The sequence below is a fragment of the Saccopteryx bilineata genome, chromosome 4 (genome assembly GCF_036850765.1).
Source record: "Saccopteryx bilineata isolate mSacBil1 chromosome 4, mSacBil1_pri_phased_curated, whole genome shotgun sequence".
NCBI lineage: Eukaryota > Metazoa > Chordata > Mammalia > Chiroptera > Emballonuridae > Saccopteryx > Saccopteryx bilineata.
Window position 1 is genome coordinate 192274873 of NC_089493.1, and position 20759 is coordinate 192295631.

Consider the following 20759-nt stretch of genomic DNA (forward strand, 5'->3'; position numbering starts at 1 on the left):
TGTCCTGTCCGAGCCTCAGCATCCTCATCTTGTCGGAGGAGGAAACAGTCCCTGGCTACCGGCACGGTTACTGAGGTTCCGTGGAACAACACGTGGGGCAGCACACAGCACGGCGCCCGGCTCGTGGCGAGCCCTCAGCACATGGTGTTCGTTTCTGAATTACTACTGCAGAGCGCAGTCTCTCTGTCCACGATGCCAGCTTTAAAAACCAAGGTCATGACTGATTGGGCAGCCACACCTGCTCTCACCTGACCTGACCCCCGCTGGAGGCCACACCCATCTGGGGCACCATGAGATTAGTCATAGACTTGACCCTTCCCTGGGAACAAGCACGCATTTCACACGCTTGCAGAGTGGCTGAGGTGCTCCAGTGCCCTTTGGAAGTCCTCCCGGTTCCAACCTCAACTGACTTCCAAGGCCCTTCCTGGTGTCACCCAGCCCAGCCTTCCAACACTGCCTGGGGGCCTCCCAGAGCGGGGTGGGGGGGTGGGGGGGAGCAAGGCTGGCCTCCATCAGTAAGTCTCTGTGCCCTCAAAGTCTTCTCTGACCTCCAACTCCTGCTCGTGGAGACCCGGGGGCTCTGGATGCCATCGGCACTGGTCACACCTGGCCCTCCTCTCCCTCCCTCCAGTGTCCAGCCCGTGGGTCCCAGGACTCCACTCAAGGTGGTCACAGGGCAGCCCGTCTCTGAGGCAATGGGCCCCTTGTCCTGCCCAGGGTTCCGATGCAACCCAGGGACTCTTCCCAGAACAGCCGTGTCCCCTGACTCAGGGCCGGCCAGCCAGTCAGCGAGAAAAGTTAGCAACACCCTGGGGAAGAGGCGGGGCCTGCTCTGGGTGGGTCGGCCTTTTTTGTTTTTGTTTTTGTATTTTCTGAAGTTGGAAACGGGGAGGCAGTCAGACAGACTCCCGCATGCGCCTGACTGGGATCCACCCAGCATGCCCACCAGGGGGCGATGCTCTGCCCATCTGGGGTGTTGCTCTGTTGCGACCAGAGCCATTCTAGCACCTGAGGCAGAGGCCACAGAGCCATCCTCAGCGCCCAGGCCAACTTTGCTCCAATGAAACCTTGGCTGCGGGAGGGGTAGAGACAGAGAGGAAGAAGAGGGGAAGGGGCGGAGAAGCAGATGGGCACTTCTCCTGTGTGCCCTGGCCGGGAATCGAACCCAGGACTCCTGCACGCCAGGCCGACACTCTACCACTGAGCCAACCGGCCAGGGCTGCCTTTTTTGTTTTTAAGAAATTTTTTTTTTCACTCTTTTCGTGTCTTGTTAAGATGATGGGCCTGGATGCTGATTACACAGAAAAGCTGCTGTCCCCCCCACGCGGCCGGAGGCCCGTTAGAGCCGCCACTGTCCCTCCCAGAGCCCACGGTGCTGGCAGGCTGCCTCGCTCCATTCCTGAAGCAAAACATCTTTGAGGTTCTAATGTGTGTTTCTCATCGAGTAACCGATGAACGGAAGAACCAGAAAGACCCAGTCAGTTCCCAAAGATCGGCATTGGAAGGGAATGGGACACTCAGTGTGGTCTAGTCAAGGAACGGGCCAGCAGTGAAGTCTAGAACACCCCAAGATTTGTCAGAGCAGGCTGGGAACAGGGCCAGCACCAACCCCCACCACCTGGGGGGGGGCAGAGCCTCAACTGGGAAGGCAGAAGGGGGAGCGAGGTCACAGCCCAGATTGTGGGTTGGTCTGCTCCCCACTCCCCATGTGAGGCTCTGTCCGCGCACCTGTGCACTGATAAAGGGGCCATTCTCTTGGTTGATTGATTGATTGATAAAGCACTCTGTGATGCCAGGCCCTCAAGCACAGAGCCTACTGTCACTCACAGAGTTATCTTCTTCTAGAAAGGCCACTGAGCCAGGAGGGAGCCCGGAGCCCGCTCCCGCCCACCCACTCCACCAGTCACCAGCGGGACCACACAGCTGACCCGCAAACGAGAGCTTCCTCTTCTCCAGTCCTCTCCCCCAAATCTCACCGGTTGGGTCACACAAACTCAACTGAAATGGCAAACCAAACTGAAATTTAAACCCAGGCAAACTGCTCGACATGACTGAACCCCAGGCTGAACTCAGGTACTCTGGAGATTAAACTCTGAGTCGAACTAAAAGCCCCTGAAAGAAAGAGCAATCCTTGTGTGCCAGCCACTGAGACTCGGAAGGCAGCCACCGACTGCTTTCAAAAGTCCAAACTGAGCCTGACCAGGTGGTGGCACAGTGGATAGAGCATTGGACTGGGATGTGGAGGACCCAGGTTCGAGACCCCGAGGTTGACAGCTTGAGCGTGGGCTCATCTGGTTTGAGCAAAGCTCACCAGCTTGGACCCAAGGTCACTGGTTCGAGCAAGGGGTTACTCGGTCTGCTGAAGGCCCGTGGTCAAGGCATATATGAGAAAGCAATCAATGAACAACTAAGGTGTCGCAACGAAAAACTGATGATTGATGCTTCTCATCTCTCTCTGTTCCCATCTGTCTGTCCCTATCTATCCCTCTCTCTGACTCTCTCTCTGTCTCTGTAAAAAAAAAAAAAAAAAAAAAAAAAGCCCAAACCGAGCAGGACATCCCTCTCCCAGCCTCTGCGTCAGATGCGGCGTTACCTTGATGGACAGAGAGCCGGTCTCTCTGTTCAGGGACAGGTCGGCCGACAGGGAGGTGCTGCCGTAGTCCATGCTCTCCGAGGTGGAGAGGCTGCCGCAGTACGAGCCCCTCTTGGACAGGCCAGGAGACGCCTGGACGGGGAGCTCCAGGCTGCCATTGGCCAGCTTCTCGCTGCCCAAGGTCTCCAGGGCACTGCTGACGGGACGGCTCTGGCTCGTCTTCTGGGACCGGTTGGCTGCTGGACTGAGGTCCCCACCCTGGTCAGCGACTTGCTTCTCCTCGGCTACCTGAATTCTGGCGTCCATTGACACTGGTCGGGACTTCCGGACGGGCACGGGCACTGCTAGGCCATTCTCAACTCCAGGGGCCACATCGGGGGGGCTGGTGGCTTGGAGGGATGTGTCTGCAGAGGGCTGGCTGGGCCCGTCCACACTGTCCTGAGGCTGGCTGGGTGGCACCAGGGTGAAAGGTGGTTCCTTGAGAGGCTTGTCAGCATCGAGATTCACCTGACTCACCTCGGAAGAGTCGGGAGTGTGGTTCCCCAGAGGCTAGAAGAAGAGTAAGGACAGTCAAGGCCATGCTGCTGTGTGTGCAAGACAACCTTCAGAGACACAGTGGGTCGGAAAGTCAGGCACCAACAGCTGAAGTGGGTATCACTCTGCAGCAAGCCATAGTCCACACTGCTCCCTACTGCCTGACCAATGAAATGACTGCTTGTTTTGAGGCATAGGAACCTCTTGATTGTCTCTCATCTTACCTTAGTTTAATACCTGCCCTTCCCCCTAGGAATGCAGGCAACTGTGGCCAGCAATAAGCATTCCCTTGGGTCCTGATGGCCACTGGTTTTTTGACCTTGGATATGGAAGTTTCCAGAAGCAACTCTAATCTGCTTTCTGTTCAACGCACAGAACGAGAGATGAAAAACTCAGGCCTGATCCTGTCATCCCAAACCAACGCCCAATGACCACCTCACTAGCGCCCCGTGACCGCCCACAGCGCCATCTGGACAGCAAATGTCCCCTCCTGGAAGGGGCCCTCCACAAATTAGACCAGTGATTCCAAAGCAGCCGCTCAGGACAGCGTCCAGCCCGCAGACATGTTTGACTTGGCTCAGATGGTTTCACATATTTTAAAATCAGCTTTAATTTAAATTTAAATCCAGCCAAGCACCGAAGCTGTCGATGGGTTACGCTTGTGCCCGGACATGGGCCCCCTGGGCACTCGGGGCCGCCAGGCACGGCTGGGGATGGCTGGGGCACCTCAACGTGTTGCCTCTGATCGTGTGCAGCCTTAATTTGCATTTATCCCACGGTGCGCTCAGAACATGCTCGTTTTGTACGTGAGTCACAACACGGAAAAGGCTGGGAGCAACTTTTAAAAACTGGAAGACGGGTCTGACCTGTGGTGGGGCAGTGGATAAAGCGTCGACCTGGAACGCTGAGGTCGCCGGTTCATAACCCTGGGCTTGCCTGGTCAAGGCACATATGGGAGTTGATGCTTCCTGCTCCTCCCTCCCCCTTCTCTCTCTCTCTCTCTCTCTCTCTCTCCTCTCTAAAAATTAATAAAAGAAAAATTGAAAAAAAAAAAAAAACCAAAAAACTGGAAGACGTGGCCTGACTAGGGTGGCACAGTGGATAAAGCGTTGACCTGGGATGCTGAGGTAGCTGGTTCAAAACCCTGAGCATGCCCAGTCAAGGCACATAATGGGAGTTGATGCTTCCTGCTCCTTCCCCCTTCTCTTTTTCTCTTTCTCTCTCTCTCCCGTCTCTAAAATAAATAAAAATAGAAATCTAAAAAAAAAAAAACCAAACCCAGAAGACCTGGTGTGAAAATCTAGATTCCTGGTCTTCCCCGAAAACATACAAGATGCGGCCAACACGCCCTGGCCTGTGTGCCAGCTTTCGTTACCCGGGGCTGGGAGCCTGTGACCTCCAAGCCGGGCAGACACAGAAAGGCTCCTCCCCGCTCCTCCCCACTCCTCCAGGCTCCTCCCCGCTCCTCCAGGCCCCGCCCACCCCGTACCCATCCTTCTGGCCTTACAGAGGCGGCATCCGCAGGCTCCTCCTCTTCCACCTCATCCCGGCCGTCTTCAATCTCCTCCATCACCTCGGCCTTGGCCTCAGCCACCAGCTCCCGCAGGGCCTTGTTGCTGGTGACGCTGCTGACGAAGGGATGCTGAGGGGACAAGACACCTGGGTTAGAGCCACTAGGGGCTGGGGGGTGGGGAGGGCAGGCAAAGGCTGGGGCCACGTGGACTTGGAACGGGAGAGCCAGAGGCAGCTCAGGAAGTCCTGCGTGTGACGGAAAAGGGGCAGACCCCCCCCTCCGCCAATCACCGGCTCTGTGACACCGAGTGAGCGTGTCACTTCCCCTCTCCGAGCTGCAGGCACCTCACCTCTGAAGTAGAGACAAGAACACCAAACCCACAGGGAGGTCCTGACTATTAAAAATGTCCACGGGAAGGCTCAGCCCAAAGCAGGAGCTGAAACAATGTTTGGGGCAGTTTGTTTCTATATTGTTTGTTCTCTTTTCAAAAGAAGTCCACATATCATTAAGCTCAGTGGCTTTTTCCATATTCTTCATAGCTACAGACCCAGAGTAACTACCACCCAAGACACAGAACACTTCCATCACCTCGGAAAGATCCCCGGACCCCCTGCTGTCAACCCCACTCCCCAGCCCCCTGGCTCAGAGACTGGTCCCGCCCGCTCTTGAACTTCATGTGAACAGAACCCAATAGGATCTTGTCTTCTGTGCTCGGCCCTCTTTCACCCCATGAGCTGAAACTCATATTCATTCACCCACACTGTTGCGTGTATCGGTGGACCGTCCCTTTTTCGTTCCTACGCAGTGTTGCACTGCGTGAACACGTCCGTGTGTTCATTCATTCTGCTGCGGGTGGACGTGTGTGCCTTCTGTTTCGTGACTACGAATACGTCTGCCGAGACCACGCGTGTACGTGTCTTCGGATGGGCACGCGTGTAAGCCAAAAAGCTTGAGGCAGGGTGGTGTGTGCTTTCTTCCATGGTGCTTACAGAAATGTCAGCTTTCACAGACCCTGCCAAACCCCAGAGCTCTGACGGCCTCCGCAGATGTGAAACCGGCACGAACACCTCCCAGGTGAACACCTGTCCTTGGGCGTCTTCCCCCCAGCACCAGGGTGTGGACGGGACGGGGTTTCCTCCGTTTGCCACACTCACCCGGGCCGCCCGGAAGGAATGCTGGGGGTGGGGGCTGTCCTTACATGGGAATTTCCTCATCTGAAATCTACAGGAAGGCTCTGATGAAATACCCCGTTTTCACTATCAGAAAATTGATCAGCGGAGGGAACAGTGTCAAGCTTGCTGGGAAGGATGCCAACGACTAAAGGAAACAAATTTTCCAGCGTCTAAAAACACATTCACAATGGATCGGTCACTTTCATCTGTTTGTTCATCTCAATTGGTTCATCTGGGGGAGGCCAGGAGGCAACACCCATCCAACTCGGTCACCCTGCCTCACGCACGTGACAGCTGCGGGCCTCACTCACTCCCCTTACACAGCCCTGTGACTCGGGCGACTTTCTCTGGTCGCTCCCAACCGGTGCAGACACACTTGAAGAGTTTCATGTCTTATCTCTGTTTCTCTCGTCTCTGAGCGTTCACTGATTCACGCCACGACCACACGGAAGGCCTGTTTTAGCGTCAGGCGCTAAAACAAGGTGAAGAAGAACAGGGGTAAGGTCCCCAAGGGGCAACGGGGATGTAACCGCATGACAAGAGAGGTCGTCACTGCAGATCTGGTGACAGGAGAGCAGGAGGCCTGGGCCATGGAGGCTGCTCAGGTCTCTGGTCACCAGGGCCTTCCTCCCTAAGGAAGTGACATTTACCCTGAGGCCCGAGGGTCTGAATGGGCTGGCCAGGCGGGCACACAGAATTCCAGGCAGAGGGAAGGGTGAGGGTGAGGTCCTGAGACAGGACTAAGCGCACGCGCAGGGGGGGGGGACGACTGGGCGGTGCAGAAATTGTGGGCGGGGCGCGGGGAGGACTCCAGGGCGTGCAAGCAGCCCTCCGCCCCGCCCTTGGTGAGACTTAATTCTCAGGAGGCGCTGCAACGGAGCAGGGAGGTTAGAGATGTCAGTCAAGGTGATATTAACAGCGTCATTTAAAGGTGTCAGTCTGGCTGCTGCATGGTTCCGAAAGGTCTTGAGTGGGACTGTTAATAAGGGCTGACTCATCGTGGGAGGCCGAGGAGAACAGCAGTTAAGAGCCAGACCGCCTGGGATAAAATCGCACTTCCACCACCAACCTGGGCAAGGCATTCACCTCTCCAAGCCTCAGTTTGCTCATCTGTATATCGGGAATAAAGGCGTGGTTGTTCTAAGCATTCTGGTACGTGCTCAAACTATGATAGCGGTCATCTGCATCATCACCATCATCATCAATACCTGGTCCTCCTCATCTCGACCATCAATCACCTGCATCACCATCACCATCACCACCAGCAACACTATCAACAGTCAGAGAAGCTGCTAAGGCACTGGTTTTGCGGTCTCTACCATCCCTGTCCCCTCCTGCATCTCCACAGAGCATAGCTTTTTGGAACAGAGGGAGAGAACCAGCACCCAAGGGTTGCCTAGCCTCGCACTGCACAACCTCACACACATGAACTTGAGCCACGGGACACGCCCCTGCAGCGGCAGAAGCAGATGTAGCAGAAATCACGCAGGCAGAGGCTTCTGGAAATGCCAGGTCCGCGTCGGGGCACAGCACACGCTGACCAGACGAGTGGCTCTTCGGCCTGGCCAGGGGCCTCCTCCAGGCTGATCCATCTGCTCCACGGCCTCCCCTGAGCCCTCCGGGGTCCTTGGGAAGCGGAGCAGGAAGCCAGGGGAGGAGAGGCTGATGGAGGGGCAGGTGCGCTCCGAGGAGCCCAGACAAGGAGGCTGGCGGGCAGGTGGGCAGGCCCTCCTGTAGTCAATTACACCCAGAACACGGTTTTGTCGGCCACTGCAGGGCACTACGCACAGACCACGGCTGCTACGCCATCCGCTCCACCACATCCAGGGCTGTGTTTGGGAGACGCCCTCCCCAACCCCCAAACTGCCGAGGCCGTTCAGAGACAAAGCCACGCAGGTAGGGCACTGCCCGGGTGGCAAGCATGTGGGTCCCCAGAAAGTGCTTGGCACACCTGCGGAACCCAAGTCCCAGGGGAACCCAGGTGTCCATCCGTCGGTCTCTGCGGGAAACCCCAAGATGCCATACTGTGGGCACCCCCCTCTGGCCAGGGTTTCTCTGGCTATCTGCACAGACATCCCGTCCAAGATATTGAGCCCATTTTCCCATTTGCCTAGAAGCCAGCAGCCAGGCAGTCCCACACCCCAACACTGGCCCTGGAACAGGCCTCTCATAATGCCTCCAAGCCGGCCTGACCTGTGGTGGCGCAGTGGATAAAGCGTCGACCTGGAACACTGAGGTCGCCGGTTCGAAACCCCAGGCTTGCCTGGTCAAGGCACATATGGGAGTTGATGCTTCCTGCTCCTCCCCCTTTCTCTCTCTCTCCTCTCTATAATGAATAAATAATGCCTCCAAGCCTCCAGGGCTCAGCATCTTCCCTTCCGCCCGCCCTTCGGCACCTCTAACCTCTTCTCTTCTGTGTCTTCTCTCTCTCTCCTCCATTCCTTCAGAGACAGCTTCCCAGAGTGGTCAAGAGAACAGGCTTTGGAACCAGACAACCAAGATCAAAGCCCAGGCTCTGTCGCTTAGAAGCTGTGTGACCTTGTGTAGGCTACCTAACCACTCTGTGCTGCCGTCTTCCACTTAGTGGAGATCAGAAGAGTATCTGCTTCACAGGGATGTTATGACCATTCAGTTAGCTGATGCTAAACATTTCAAACAAAACCTGGCATGGAGGAAGGGTCATCTAACAGTTTGTTACGTAAAAATAAGTAAATGTACTCAACAAATACTGGTTTCGGGCCCTGGCCGGTTGGCTCAGCGGTAGAGCGTCGGCCTGGCGTGCGGGGGACCCGGGTTCGATTCCCGGCCAGGGCACATAGAAGAAGCACCTATTTGCTTCTCCACCACCCCCCTCCTTCCTCTCTGTCTCTCTCTTCCCCTCCCGCAGCCAAGGCTCCATTGGAGCAAAGATGGCCTGGGCGCTGGGGATGACTCCTTGGCCTCTGCACCAGGCGCTAGAGTGGCTCTGGTCGAGGCAGAGCGACGCCCCGGAGGGGCAGAGCATCGCCCCCTGGTGGGCAGAGCCGGGTGGATCCCGGTCGGGCGCATGCGGGAGTCTGACTGTCTCTCCCCATTTCCAGCTTCAGAAAAAAAAAAAAAAAAAAAGATTAAATACTGGTTTCACCCTGACACACACACACACACACACACACACACACACACACATCCAGGAACCACCTGGATGCTTGGGACACATCAGGGAACAAAATAAAGACCACAGTCCTAAGGGAGCTGACATGCTAGTCAGGGAGACCCGGAACATACAGAGGAGGAAACCGAGAAGCAGGAGCAAGATGCTGGGCGGGCAAGCCTGACATCAGAGCCTGGGTTACCACCGGGTGGTCCGCAGTCAAGGAACATCTGCACCAGTCAATGAATGAGCCACGAGCCACTGGGGGCGTGAGTCAGTCAGTTCGAGGCGGAACGCAGAGAAGGACCGGGGTTGGGAGAAAATCTTCCAGAAGCAGGCAGACTCGAGGGCCGAGGCCAGGACATGACCAGCTCTGGAGGGGGTGCTGGGAAGTCAAGATCCGAAACTACCTCTGTCTCTCCAAGCCGGGTGGCCTCAGCAAACCTGCTGTAAATCTCGGTGTCCCCACCCGAGGGGCAGGTGACATGCTTCGTGCTCCCCCACGCGGGGATGAGAAGGCCACCGTGAAGGCCGACGGCAGCCTAAGCTTGGAGAGGTGTTTTATTGATCTCAGAGGCTCTCTCCTTTCTTCCGAAACCCTTTCTGTCTCATGCTGAGAACCCTCCGGCAGAACATTTTTTCCAGCCATGGAACGGAAATTCCTGGCTCGGGTCAGGGCGCCGGGGCTGCCACAGGGGGACGGAGGACAGCTGTCCCTTTCCCAAAGCCCGGATGCATCGGGCCAGGAGGTGGCGGCTTACAGGAAACAATTGGCCCTAAATGGCGGGAGCTCCTGGTCTGACTCTGACAGCAGGCCCACCCCCCACACACCCTACCCCTGGCTGGCCCAGTCCAACCCTCCTTCCAACACTGTCCCAAAGCACCACAATACCCAGAAACAAGGCCTCTGGTCCTTCAAACATCTGCTTCCGAACACACTGCAGGGATCTGCAAGGAACAATTGTGACCTTCCCAAAGACAGATCCCCATTGTGGGGCCTAGTTTCTTTTCCACTTTTATTTTTTTTACACAGAGAGAGGGTCACAGAGAGGGACAGATAGGGACAGACAGACAGGAACGGAGAGAGATGAAAAGCATCAATCATCAGTTTTTTGTTGCAACAGTTGTCCATTGATTGATTTCTCATATGTGCCTTGACCGCGGGCCTTCAGCAGACTGAGTAACCCCTTGCTCGAGCCAGCGACCTTGGGTTCAAGCTAGTGAGCTTTTGCTCAAACCAGATAAGCCAAGCTGGCGACCTCAGGGTCTCGAACCTGGGTCCTCTGCATCCCAGTCTGACGCTCTATCCACTGCGCCACCACCTGGTCAGGCAGGCTCTCTTTTTTTTTAATAATTCAGCACAACACATCAAACATGCATTCGGGACAGTGCTTAATAGTTATGCTAAGCTCCTTATAGTGTCTTCTCACTGCATCCTCACAATCACATTGTCAAGGGAACCCTGCTGTAATCCCCACTTCAGAGCAAGAACCAAGTCAGCAAGGGCAAGCCACTCGCCCAGGGTGGCAGAGCTGGGATTTGAACCTAGGACTTTCCAACCCCAGTCCACACTTTACCACTGCGCCGCACACCGCGGAGGGCACACATCCCATCCACGACACAACCCGTCGCTGTGACTCTGAGAGCCTGAGCTAGGATTCTCCCACACGCCTTTTCCTCTGCACCCTTTGGGCATCACAGGTCACGGTGACGGGTAGGACATGCTGAGTCCTGCGTGGCCTCTTTGCGAACTATCCGATCCGGGGTGGACACACCATACCACCGCGATCCCGTCCTCAACCCTGCTACCCACACCCCGGATCCCGCGCCCGGGCCTCCCACTCTCCCACGCTCGTGCACTCATGCTCATGTCCCACATGTCGGCCTGGCTCTGGCCCAGCTCCCGCGCCTCCTCCGGGTGTCGGCTCACACAGAGAGCCCTCTGTGTCCTCCCCTTGTAGGAGAGCCACCCCTCCTGGGCCCGCCACCCACCCGCGCTGCTCTCTCCACAGCCCGCGTCACCCCTGCCATGTGCACATGTCTGCTCATCTGCCCACCGCACCCACCACGACACGTCAGCTCCACTGAGGACGGGGCTCTCTAGGGGGCTTCCTTCATGGCAGCACCCCCAGCACAAGAGCTGGCGTTTACAGGCCCCCAGGGAATGTCCAGTGATGAATGACATTCGCTAGCCTGGGCAGTCACCTTGGCTGGGTGAGGAAGGCATCGGCTTCCAGGTCATGGCTGACCTCATCTGTCGTCCGCCTTTCCCAAGGAGGGACAGGGCCAAGGGGCAGGCAGCCCCGGGACGGGGGACCCACTCACCGCCAGGAGCTGCGCAGCGCTGGGCCGGGTCTCGGGGTTCTTATCCAGGGCTGTCTTCAGGAAGTCTCGGAACTCCGCAGACCTGGGGGAGCAGGGGGGCAGCCGTAAGCTCAGAGTGGGGCAAGGGCCGAGACAACTCCCCGGGTCACAGACGCCACCCTCCCGGGAGTCCTGGCCTTCCCAAACACGCCCATCAAAGGACAAAGAGCGCCTTCATGAGCTACAAGGCGGAGGCGCCCGGCCTTCAAGGTGACCTTCTCGCCACGGACATCACGGGACAGACGGGGCTGTGGGAATCAGAGGAGCAGGGGTTCGCCCTGCCTGAGGACACAGAGCAGAACACAGCAGAGCTGGGGTTCAAGCCCGAGCCCCGAACCCCAGCCCAGGGTCAGCTAGGTGGCTGCTGGGCTCCCTGGGTTCTATTCCCACAGCAGGACCCGGTGTCTCTGAATCACCAGCCTGCTCAGAGGGAAGACAGAGAGGCAAGGAGGCCCAGGGAGCTGAGAGGCCCGGAGGCCCCAGGCCCTCCACGTCCCCCGGTCCCCATCTGGCCACGGGCCCTCCGGCGACACACCCTCGATCCTTACCACTTAGAAGGTGTCAGGAGGGTGGGAGGGTCTGACTTGGCGATCTTGAGCAGGACCCGCATGGGGTTGAGCTCGTGGTGCGGGGGCTCGATCTGGGCCATCTCAATCAGAGTGATGCCCAGGGACCAGATGTCCACTTTGTAGTCGTACGGGGTGTCCTTCATGGTCTCACACATCACCACCTCGGGGGCCATCCTGAACCAACCAAGGGACAACAGAGGGCTAAGAACCTGGCCTCCACAGGCGCTTCTTTGGGAGACTCAGGGTCAAGGACCCGCACAAGCCACCGTCAGGGGCTGGCAGCATTCCCGAATCACGATCTGCATTACTGTCCATCCCACTGTCTTCCTGTTGGTGGTCTTCACACAGAAAGACGCCGCCCTCCAAGCGGCTCCACCGCCGCGTCCTGCTGCAGTTCCCGAGGCCGACCACAAGGTGGCAGCAACAATCCAGAACACAGAGTCCTGGGGAAGGTGGGTAGGGGCAGAGGGGAAGGGGCCCAGAAAAAAACGGGGGTGGGGTAGGGGGGGTGGGAAGGGCAGTGGAAAGAACACAACACAGCACGGAGAGGAGCAGAGATAGGAGAGAAAAGGAGAGAGAGGAATAACAGGGCAGAGAGAGAGAGAAAAAAAAGGGTGAGTAATAAGCAAGCAAGCCCGGAGACTAAACTCCACAATGAACATTAATGCACATGAAAACAGAAGGCAGTGAGGTGTGCAACCGAACAGAAGAGCTTTCTGGGTCTTTTGAAGAAATAGTTTGGGGAAAGAAGGAAACACCAAGGACTAGAGAAGTCCGGGGAGACTTCCTGTGGGGGTAGGAAGTGAACTTGGTCACTCCTGTCCGGAGCTCCAACCCCAGCCCACAATCTCCACTTGGTGAACTAATCAAGAATTAAACCATTCTTTAGGAATTCCAGGTCAAGTGTTATTAACGGAGCATTTTCTGTGTGCATCATCCCATTTAATCCTCACAATAACCCAGTAAGTGGGTGCCATTATGTCCCTGGTTTTTCTTTTTTAAGAGAGAGGAAGGGAGAGAGAAACCTCGATTTGTTGTTCCACTTATTTATGCCTTCCCTGATTGATTCTTGTATGTGCCCTGACCAGGAATCGAACCCGCAATCTTGACATATGGAGACAGTGCTCTAACCCAGTGGTAGTCAACCTGGTTCCTACCGTCCCCTAGTGGGCGTTCCAGCTTTCATGGTGGACGGTAGTGGAGCAACCAAAGTATAAATAAAAAGATAGATTTGGCCCTGGCCGGTTGGCTCAGCGGTAGAGCGTCGGCCTGGCGTGTGGGGGACCCGGGTTCGATTCCCGGCCAGGGCACATAGGAGAAGCGCCCATTTGCTTCTCCACCCCCCCCCCCCCCCGCCCTCCTTCCTCTCTGTCTCTCTCTTCCCCTCCCGCAGCCGAGGCTCCATTGGAGCAAAAGATGGCCCGGGCGCTGGGGATGGCTCCTTGGCCTCTGCCCCAGGCGCTAGAGTGGCTCTGGTCGAGGCAGAGTGTCCCCCCCCGGAGGGGCAGAGCATCGCCCCCTGGTGGGCAGAGCATCACCCCTGGTGGGCGTGCCGGGTGGATCCCGGTCGGGCGCATGCAGGAGTCTGTCTGACTGTCTCTCCCCGTTTCCAGCTTCAGAAAAATACAAAAAAAAAAAAAAAAAAAAAAAAGATAGATTTAACTATAGTAAATTGTTTTATAAAGATTTATTCTGCCAAACTTAGCGAAAATCCGACATAAAGTACTTGGTAAGTAACTATTATTATATGCTTTAACTTGCTGTAACACTGCTTTATAAATTTTATAAAGTGAAGTTACTTCCCTACTTTATAAATCACCATGACTGTGGAACTGGTGAGCGGTTAGAAAATTTTACTACTAACAGAGATACAAAAGGGGGTGGTAGGTATGAAAAGGTTGACTAACCCTGCTCTAACCCAACTGAGCTACCCGCTCAGAGCTATTATGTCCCTGAATTTACAGATCAGGACATGGAAGCAAAGGGATGCCAAGCTATTTGGCCCAGGTACGTGGTGGAGACTGGGCTCAGACGCGGCGGGCTGACTCAGGAGTCCGTACCACCGTCCTGTGTCCCGTCCTCTCCCCTCGGTACCAGCCCGAGGTCACCTTGGGGAGTCTGAGGTTTAACGTTCCACCCCACACACACACACACACACCATTCCACTTCCAGAAGCTACCCAACTCACCAGTAAGGCGTTCCGATGAAGGAATCTCGCTTCTGCAGAGTTTTCAGATTCTTGGCAGATACTCCGAAGTCAGCTGCAAGACAAAAATCTCAGATAGAGCCCTGGACAGACATTCTTCCACCCACAGCCCTGGGGTGCGGACTCAGAGACATCTGTTCCAAATCAACTCACCAAATGCCATCTCCTATCTTGCAAACTGGTGACCATTAAAAATACACCTACTGCTGTCAGGACGTACCAAGGCACGCCCTTTCCTACTTGTTAACAAGAGTATAAATTAAAGAGCCCTTTAGAAAAGCAGTTTGACCCTAGCCGGTTGGCTCAGCAGTGGAGTGTCAGTGTGGTGTGTGGAAGTCCTGGGTTCAATTCCCGGTCAGGGCACACAGTAGAAGCAACTATCTGCTTCTCCACCCACCCCCCTTCTTCTTTCTCTCTCTCTCCCCCTCCTGCAGCCATAGGTCATCAGAGCAAGTTGGCCCTAGGTGATGAGGGTTGCTCCATGGCCTGGCCTCAGTTGCTGAGCAACAGAGCAAGCCCCAGATGGGCGGAGCATTGCCCCATAGAGGGCTTGCTGGGTGGATCCCGGTCAGGGTGCTGGTAGGAGTCTGTCTCTCTGCCTCCCTGCCTCCCACGAAATAGAGAAAAAAAGAAAAGAAAAAGAAGAGCAGTTTGACAAGAAATTGCAAGAATCCTCAAAATATCCAGATTCTTCTGATCTAGTAATTCCGTATCTAGGAATCTACCCTAATAAGATAATCTTACATAAATTTTGCATAATGATGTTCATCCATGTGCCACTATAATACTGACAAATTAAAAACAATTGTTTAGTTTTCAGGAAGCAGTTTTAATTAGAAATAATCACACCTCAGGGTATACCTCATTGGCTACAATACAATTTAAAATTTTTTGTTATTGATTTTAGAGCGAGGAAGGCAGGGAGAGAGAAACACACTATGTTAACCCACTTGTTTATGCAGTCACTTGCTGTCTCTCCTATGTGCCCTGACCAGGGATCGAACCTACAATCTTGGCATGTTGCGACAATGCTCTCACCAACTGAGCAACCGGCCAGGGCTGTAGATAAATACTTTAATATTTAACAATACTAAGATATTTTATTTATATACTTATAAAGTTAAGTGGGGAAAAGGGAGATGCATAGTTGAATATAGTGTGTGGTCAAAATTATGCCCCATCCACCCCAAAAAAGGGCAAAAAATATACACTGAACTTGACGTGGAGGAAATAGCCAAACCATTGAAACGTTGATCTGTGGGTAAAGAGACTAGAGGAGGTTTCTTCTACTTTTCTGAATTCCTTAAGTTTGCTGCAATGAACATGCGTGACTTTCAGGACAAAAACTAAATCAATACAATTTATCTTTAAACCCACACCGGGCACCACTCCACACACAGAGAAGAGTTCAGTGCGGGAGAGGAATTTTCTCCAGTGCTCCTGCTGGTCTGAGACAAAGTTCCATCTTGAAAGTTTCATCTTGATTAAAAAATAAGCTCAGGCCCTGGCCGGTTGGCTCAGTGGTAGAGCGTCGGCCTCGCGTGCAGGAGTCCCAGGTTCGATTCCTGACCAGGGCACACAGGAGAAGCGCCCATCTGCTTCTCCACCCCTCTCCCTCTCCTTCCTCTCCATCTCTCTCTTCCCCTCCCGCAGCCAGGGCTCCATTGGAGCAAAGTTGGCCTGGGCGCTGAGGATGGCTCTGTGGCCTCTGCCTCAGGCGCTAGAATGGCTCTGGGTGCAACAGAGCGTCGCCCCAGATGGGCAGAGCATCGCCCTCTGATGGGCATGCCGGGTAGATCCAGGTTAGGCGCATGCGGGAGTCTGTCTGACTGCCTCCCATTTCCAGCTTCAGAAAAAAAAAAGAAAAAGCTCAGGGGAAGCGTCACTTTTAAAGGGGGGCAGTCAGTTTAGATAGAGCTTTGCGGCAAGAAACTGCAGTTATAACTGCCAGCCACTCTGGGTGCCTCTGCCTGCGTCTCAGAATGAGCTGGCCCCTCCCTGCGGGCAGGTGACAGTCGCTGTATTTAATCGCTCACGATTTCAAACCAGGAGGGAGAATCGTGGTCAGAGCGGGCCCTGGCTACGGGGAAACCGGGCTGCCTTGCATTTCACTGGTCCATGCGTCCGTCTCTCCATTCCGGGGCCGTCAGGAGCCAGGAGCGAAGACTACAGCGGGGGCCGGAGCAAACCAAGTCCTTGCCCAAAGGCCGCTCAAAGTTTAGTAGTGGAAGCAGAGGCCATGAGATAAACACCAGCGAGTGCTGCTCAGAGCTGTGTAAGCGAGGGGAGGGCGGGTGTGGGTTGGGGGGGGGAGAGTAGGGGGTTCGGGGGCCAGAGGAAGAACAGCTGAGCTCCTGCAGACTCTTCATTGACTCCACAAATATTACACTGAACCTGTGACATACCAGGCACTATTCTAGGTACAGGCGTGAACCGGAATCCTCAAACACCACCTGACTCCTGGCAGCAAGCGGGCCCACATGGGGAGAAGGCCGGGCAGAGGGATGGGGCATGTGGGGAGACTTGAGACAGGACAGGCAGGCTGCAGGACCGGGGTGCGGGGTGGGGCAGGTCAGGCAGGAGACAGGCGGGGGCCAGGACCGTTTCCAAACCTCTGAGCCTCAGTTTCCCCGCCAGTAACACGAGGATGGCGATACCGCGGAACTGAGTTGCCGCCAGGGTTCAATGACACACGGAAACACCCAGCCCCGAGCCCAGCCCTCAGCAAAGGCTCCAGGCACCTGAGCCAGCAGCCCAGGGTTTCCAGGCTGGGGCAGGGCGGAGACAGGGGAAGCTGGGCTCTGAGCCCCGGCCGCTAAGAAAGTGACCTTCGCAGGGACAGTCTGGCCATGAAGCGGAAGAGAGCAGGGCCCTGTCACCCCCCCAGCTGCTGCAGGGAGAGGTGTCACCCAGGTAAGAGAGCCCAGCCCCACCGCTCCCAGCCCGGGCGGCACGGGTGAGTCACCAAGCCTCCGGATCCCCCCCCTTGCTGGATCCATATGAGCCCCCGCCCCTGCAAAAACCAACCAGGAGAGCATGGCACCCCACGAAATCTTTCAAGAAATCTTTTGGGGACCGTGGCCGCCTCTCAGACCCAGAGTGAGGCTCCCAGGAGGGAGCTGCCCGGCCCCACCACGCCCTGCTGGGCCCTCCCAGAGAGAGAAGGGGCAGGAAGAGCAGAAACCACCAGCTTTCACAACGCCACCCGGCTGGTCCCAAGGCCCCCCTGAGGCAACGGCCAATGGCGTTCTGAGTAACTGCTACTTCCCCTGCAGCCCAAAAAGACGGGGCCCAGCCAGGAGGCAGGGCGGCCCCTCCCTGCAGCCCGGGGCATGGGGTATGGTGGCCCCAGCTGTCTGCTCCCTGAATGGAGTTTGCTCTCTGATGGGTGGCTGGGGGGAGTTTTGCCAGGCAGTCTCTTGTAATGAAAAGCCTCCTGAGGTCGCCAGTTCGAAACCCTGGGCTTGCCTGGTCAAGGCACATATGGGAGTTGATGCTTCCAGCTCCTCCCCCACTTCTCTCTCTGTCTCTCCTCTCTCTCTGTCTCTCCCTCTCCTCTCTAAAATGAATAAATAAAAAAAAATAAAAATAAAAAAAAGAAAACGAGGCAGAGATGAGGGCAGCAGGGAGGGAGGGGGACTCTTCATGAACTACCATTGCCAGAAAGAAGAGACCACTTATGCTCTGCCCACAGCACCCCTAGCACCGAGCCGGGCCACCCAGGAAGCACGCAACACGGTGATCGGATAAACAAGCGGGTAAGGGAACAGACAGGCTCTGCTCAAATGCCTTTCCTCGTGGAGCTTTTAGGGGAAAATGACAACAATGGCTGTATAGAAACATGTCTGACAGCAATGCTATTTCTAGAATTAGATCCCCAAACCAGATTTTTTTAACACACAGGGCAGCTTACTAAAGCATTATCCAAAAGCACAAAGCATTGAAAATAAACATAAGCGGCTTCTGGAGCCTGGCTGGGGAATGGTAAGGTAGATGATGGTTCGCCTCGACTGTGGGATAATATGCAGCCATGAAAAAGGAATGAGGCCACGATTGTATGTGCTAACTCAAGAGCTGTCTGTAACATGTCCCAAAGAGGCTACTGACCGACTGGTGCGTGTCAGAGAATGTAAAGCATGACTCCAGGAGCATCTTAAAAGAATGACACATACATATTGTATGTGCATGTACACCCACCCACACATCCATACACACACACATCCATACACACACACATTCATACACCCACACATCTATACACACATACACACACACACACACACACACACACACACACAGGTAAGGGCCTGGAGGTTGCCAGCTTGAGGGCGAGCTCATCCGGCTTGAGTGTGGGATCATAGGACCCCAATGTCTCTGGCTTGAGCCCAAGGTCGCTGGCTTGAGCCCAAGGTTGCTGGCTTGAGCAAGGGGTCACTGGCTCTGCTGTAGCCCCGCCCCCCGCCCCGGTCAAGGCACATAAGAGAAAGCAATCAATGAACTAAGGTGCCGCAATGAAGAATTGATGCTTCTCATCTCTCTCCCTTCCTGTCTGTCTGTCCCTGTCTGTCTCTCTCGCTCTCTCACACTCACTTAAAAATAAATAAACGCAGTGGTAGCCAGGATGTGGTGAAAGAACTTCTCAGTCCTTGGGGGGGAGGGGCTGGAAACTGGTACAACCAGTGGGAAGGACACACCGGCCCCGGATCTTAACAAAAACCTGAAACGCTGCACAAACCCAACGTTTTACTTCCCAGAACTCTCCCTAAAGGTGTCCACAGAAAGCGCCTCGGACCGCAACCAAACATGCTGACTCCCGCATCTGTGCGAGAAGAATACAGGAAGCCTCACGAGAAACCCGAACATCCAACGTTAGGGTTTCACAGGTCAACCATGGCTTACGCATGTGACCGAATGCAAGAAAAACACTAACTAATCAACAATCATGCTTCCGAGAAATACAGAAGGGTCTGAGAAAAACATCCTGATATTATTCAATTAAAAAAAAAAAAAGGCAGACTGGAAAGTTGTATATGTACTACAAATATGTGTTTTTTAAAAAACATATATTTATCTAATAAAAACTACTATTTACTGAAAACTTACCGGGTGTACAGCACTGTGCAGAGAGATTTATGCATCTCATTTATATCTGCCCCTGCATATCATTTGCATATATACATGTTTCTATGCATTTCATTTATATCTTCCCCACCTTCACTTTGCATATCATCTGCATATATATGCCTATGCATATTGTACCTATCCGTGACCCTGTGGCCAGGGAAAATTATTATCCCCAATTTATAGCTAAGGAAACTGAAGTGTCAAGAGACTTGAGTGGCTTGTAGACGTCACCCAGCTCTAAGGACAGAGGCGGCACTCCGTCTGTGCTCTGCCCAGCCCCCTGGTCCTACCTGGAGCGTGCACAGGAGCCTGGCAGGCAGCCGCAGCCATGCATTCCAGCAAGATTAGGAGCGGCTTCCATTTCCTTCTCCCTTCTCCCTGCGTCCACTCGTTCCGGATTGTTTACAATACTGTGTCTGTCTCTAAGCTCTCTTATATACACAGTTCTCCCGATCACCAAGGCAATACTGCTTACCAAAATTTCAAACATTCGCCCTGGCCGGTTGGCTCAGCAGGAGACCATAGGCCTGGTGTGTGGAAGTCCCAGGTTCGATTCCCGGCCAGGGCACACAGGAGAAGCGCCCATCTGCTTCTCCACCCTCCCTCCTCTCCTTTCTCTCTATCTCTCTCTTCCCCTCCCGCAGCCAAGGCTCCACTGGAGTAAAGTTGGCCCGGGTGCTGAGGATGGCTCCATGGCCTCTGCCTCAGCATCGCCCCCTAGTGGGCATGCCAGGTAGATCCCAGTCAGGCATATGCGGAAGTCTGTCTGCCTCCCTGCTTCTCACTTCAGAAAAATACAAAAAAAAAAAAACCCCAAAACTTCAAACATTCACAGACTACAAAGTCTCCGTCATCCGGCAGAAAGAAACACTTAGGAGTTTGCTGCCCGCAACTCAGATGTAGTTATTTATATAAATTTAAATTATTTATGTCAACTGAAATGATATCACTGTAACATAGTTGCTACGTTTAAAAAAATGAAATCAGGTTAAATGTATTGTTTTACAACCTGGTTTTCCCCTTTTCGGTATATATGTGCACTTGACCCTTGAACAACTCGGGGTTAGGGGTGGAGTCAAAATCCACAGGTAACTTTGGGCTTTACAGTAAGTCAGCCCTTCATTCGCGTCAGTGGATTCGACTAACCACGATTGGAAGCAGCAGTTCTGACCCGCTTTGGTCCACGGCTGGGAACACCGCCTTCAATCCACGGTCAGTTGAATCCAAAGATGCAAAGCCTGCAGCTATGATGGACCACCTTGTACATGCTTCCTGGGGGAAAAAAATCTCTGACTCCATGGACCTGCCTTGTTCAAACCTGCGTCGTCCAAGGGTCCATGGTACATCTCATCAAGAGATTACGCATTTTCTACGATGTAATTTTCCACAGCTGTAAAAGATTGCGTCTCTTGCCTGACCTGTGGTGGTGCAGTGGATAAAGCGTCGACCTGGAAATACTGAGGTTGCCGGTTCGAAACCCTGGGCTTGCCTGGTCAAGGCACATATGGGAAGTTGATGCTTCCAGCTCCTCCCCCCTGTCTCTCTCTCTCTCTC

General features: G+C 54.6%; 1 protein-coding gene and 1 non-coding gene across 2 annotated transcripts in view; one reads left to right on the top strand and one right to left on the bottom strand.

Annotated features, from left to right (window-relative positions):
• The window catches only part of STK10 (serine/threonine kinase 10), a 93332-nt gene that overhangs the window by 24741 nt on the left and 47832 nt on the right, over positions 1-20759 (bottom strand). Inside the window, exons 5-9 of the mRNA XM_066273281.1 lie at positions 14064-14136; positions 11855-12049; positions 11268-11349; positions 4635-4769; positions 2594-3142 (exon numbers count right to left, since the gene is read on the bottom strand). Of these exons, the coding sequence (XP_066129378.1) occupies positions 2594-3142; positions 4635-4769; positions 11268-11349; positions 11855-12049; positions 14064-14136 (1034 nt within the window). The remainder of the gene's footprint in view (positions 1-2593; positions 3143-4634; positions 4770-11267; positions 11350-11854; positions 12050-14063; positions 14137-20759) is intronic.
• On the top strand, positions 15583-15658 carry TRNAA-CGC (transfer RNA alanine (anticodon CGC)). Its single transcript has one exon. It is a non-coding gene; the product is annotated as a tRNA-Ala (tRNA).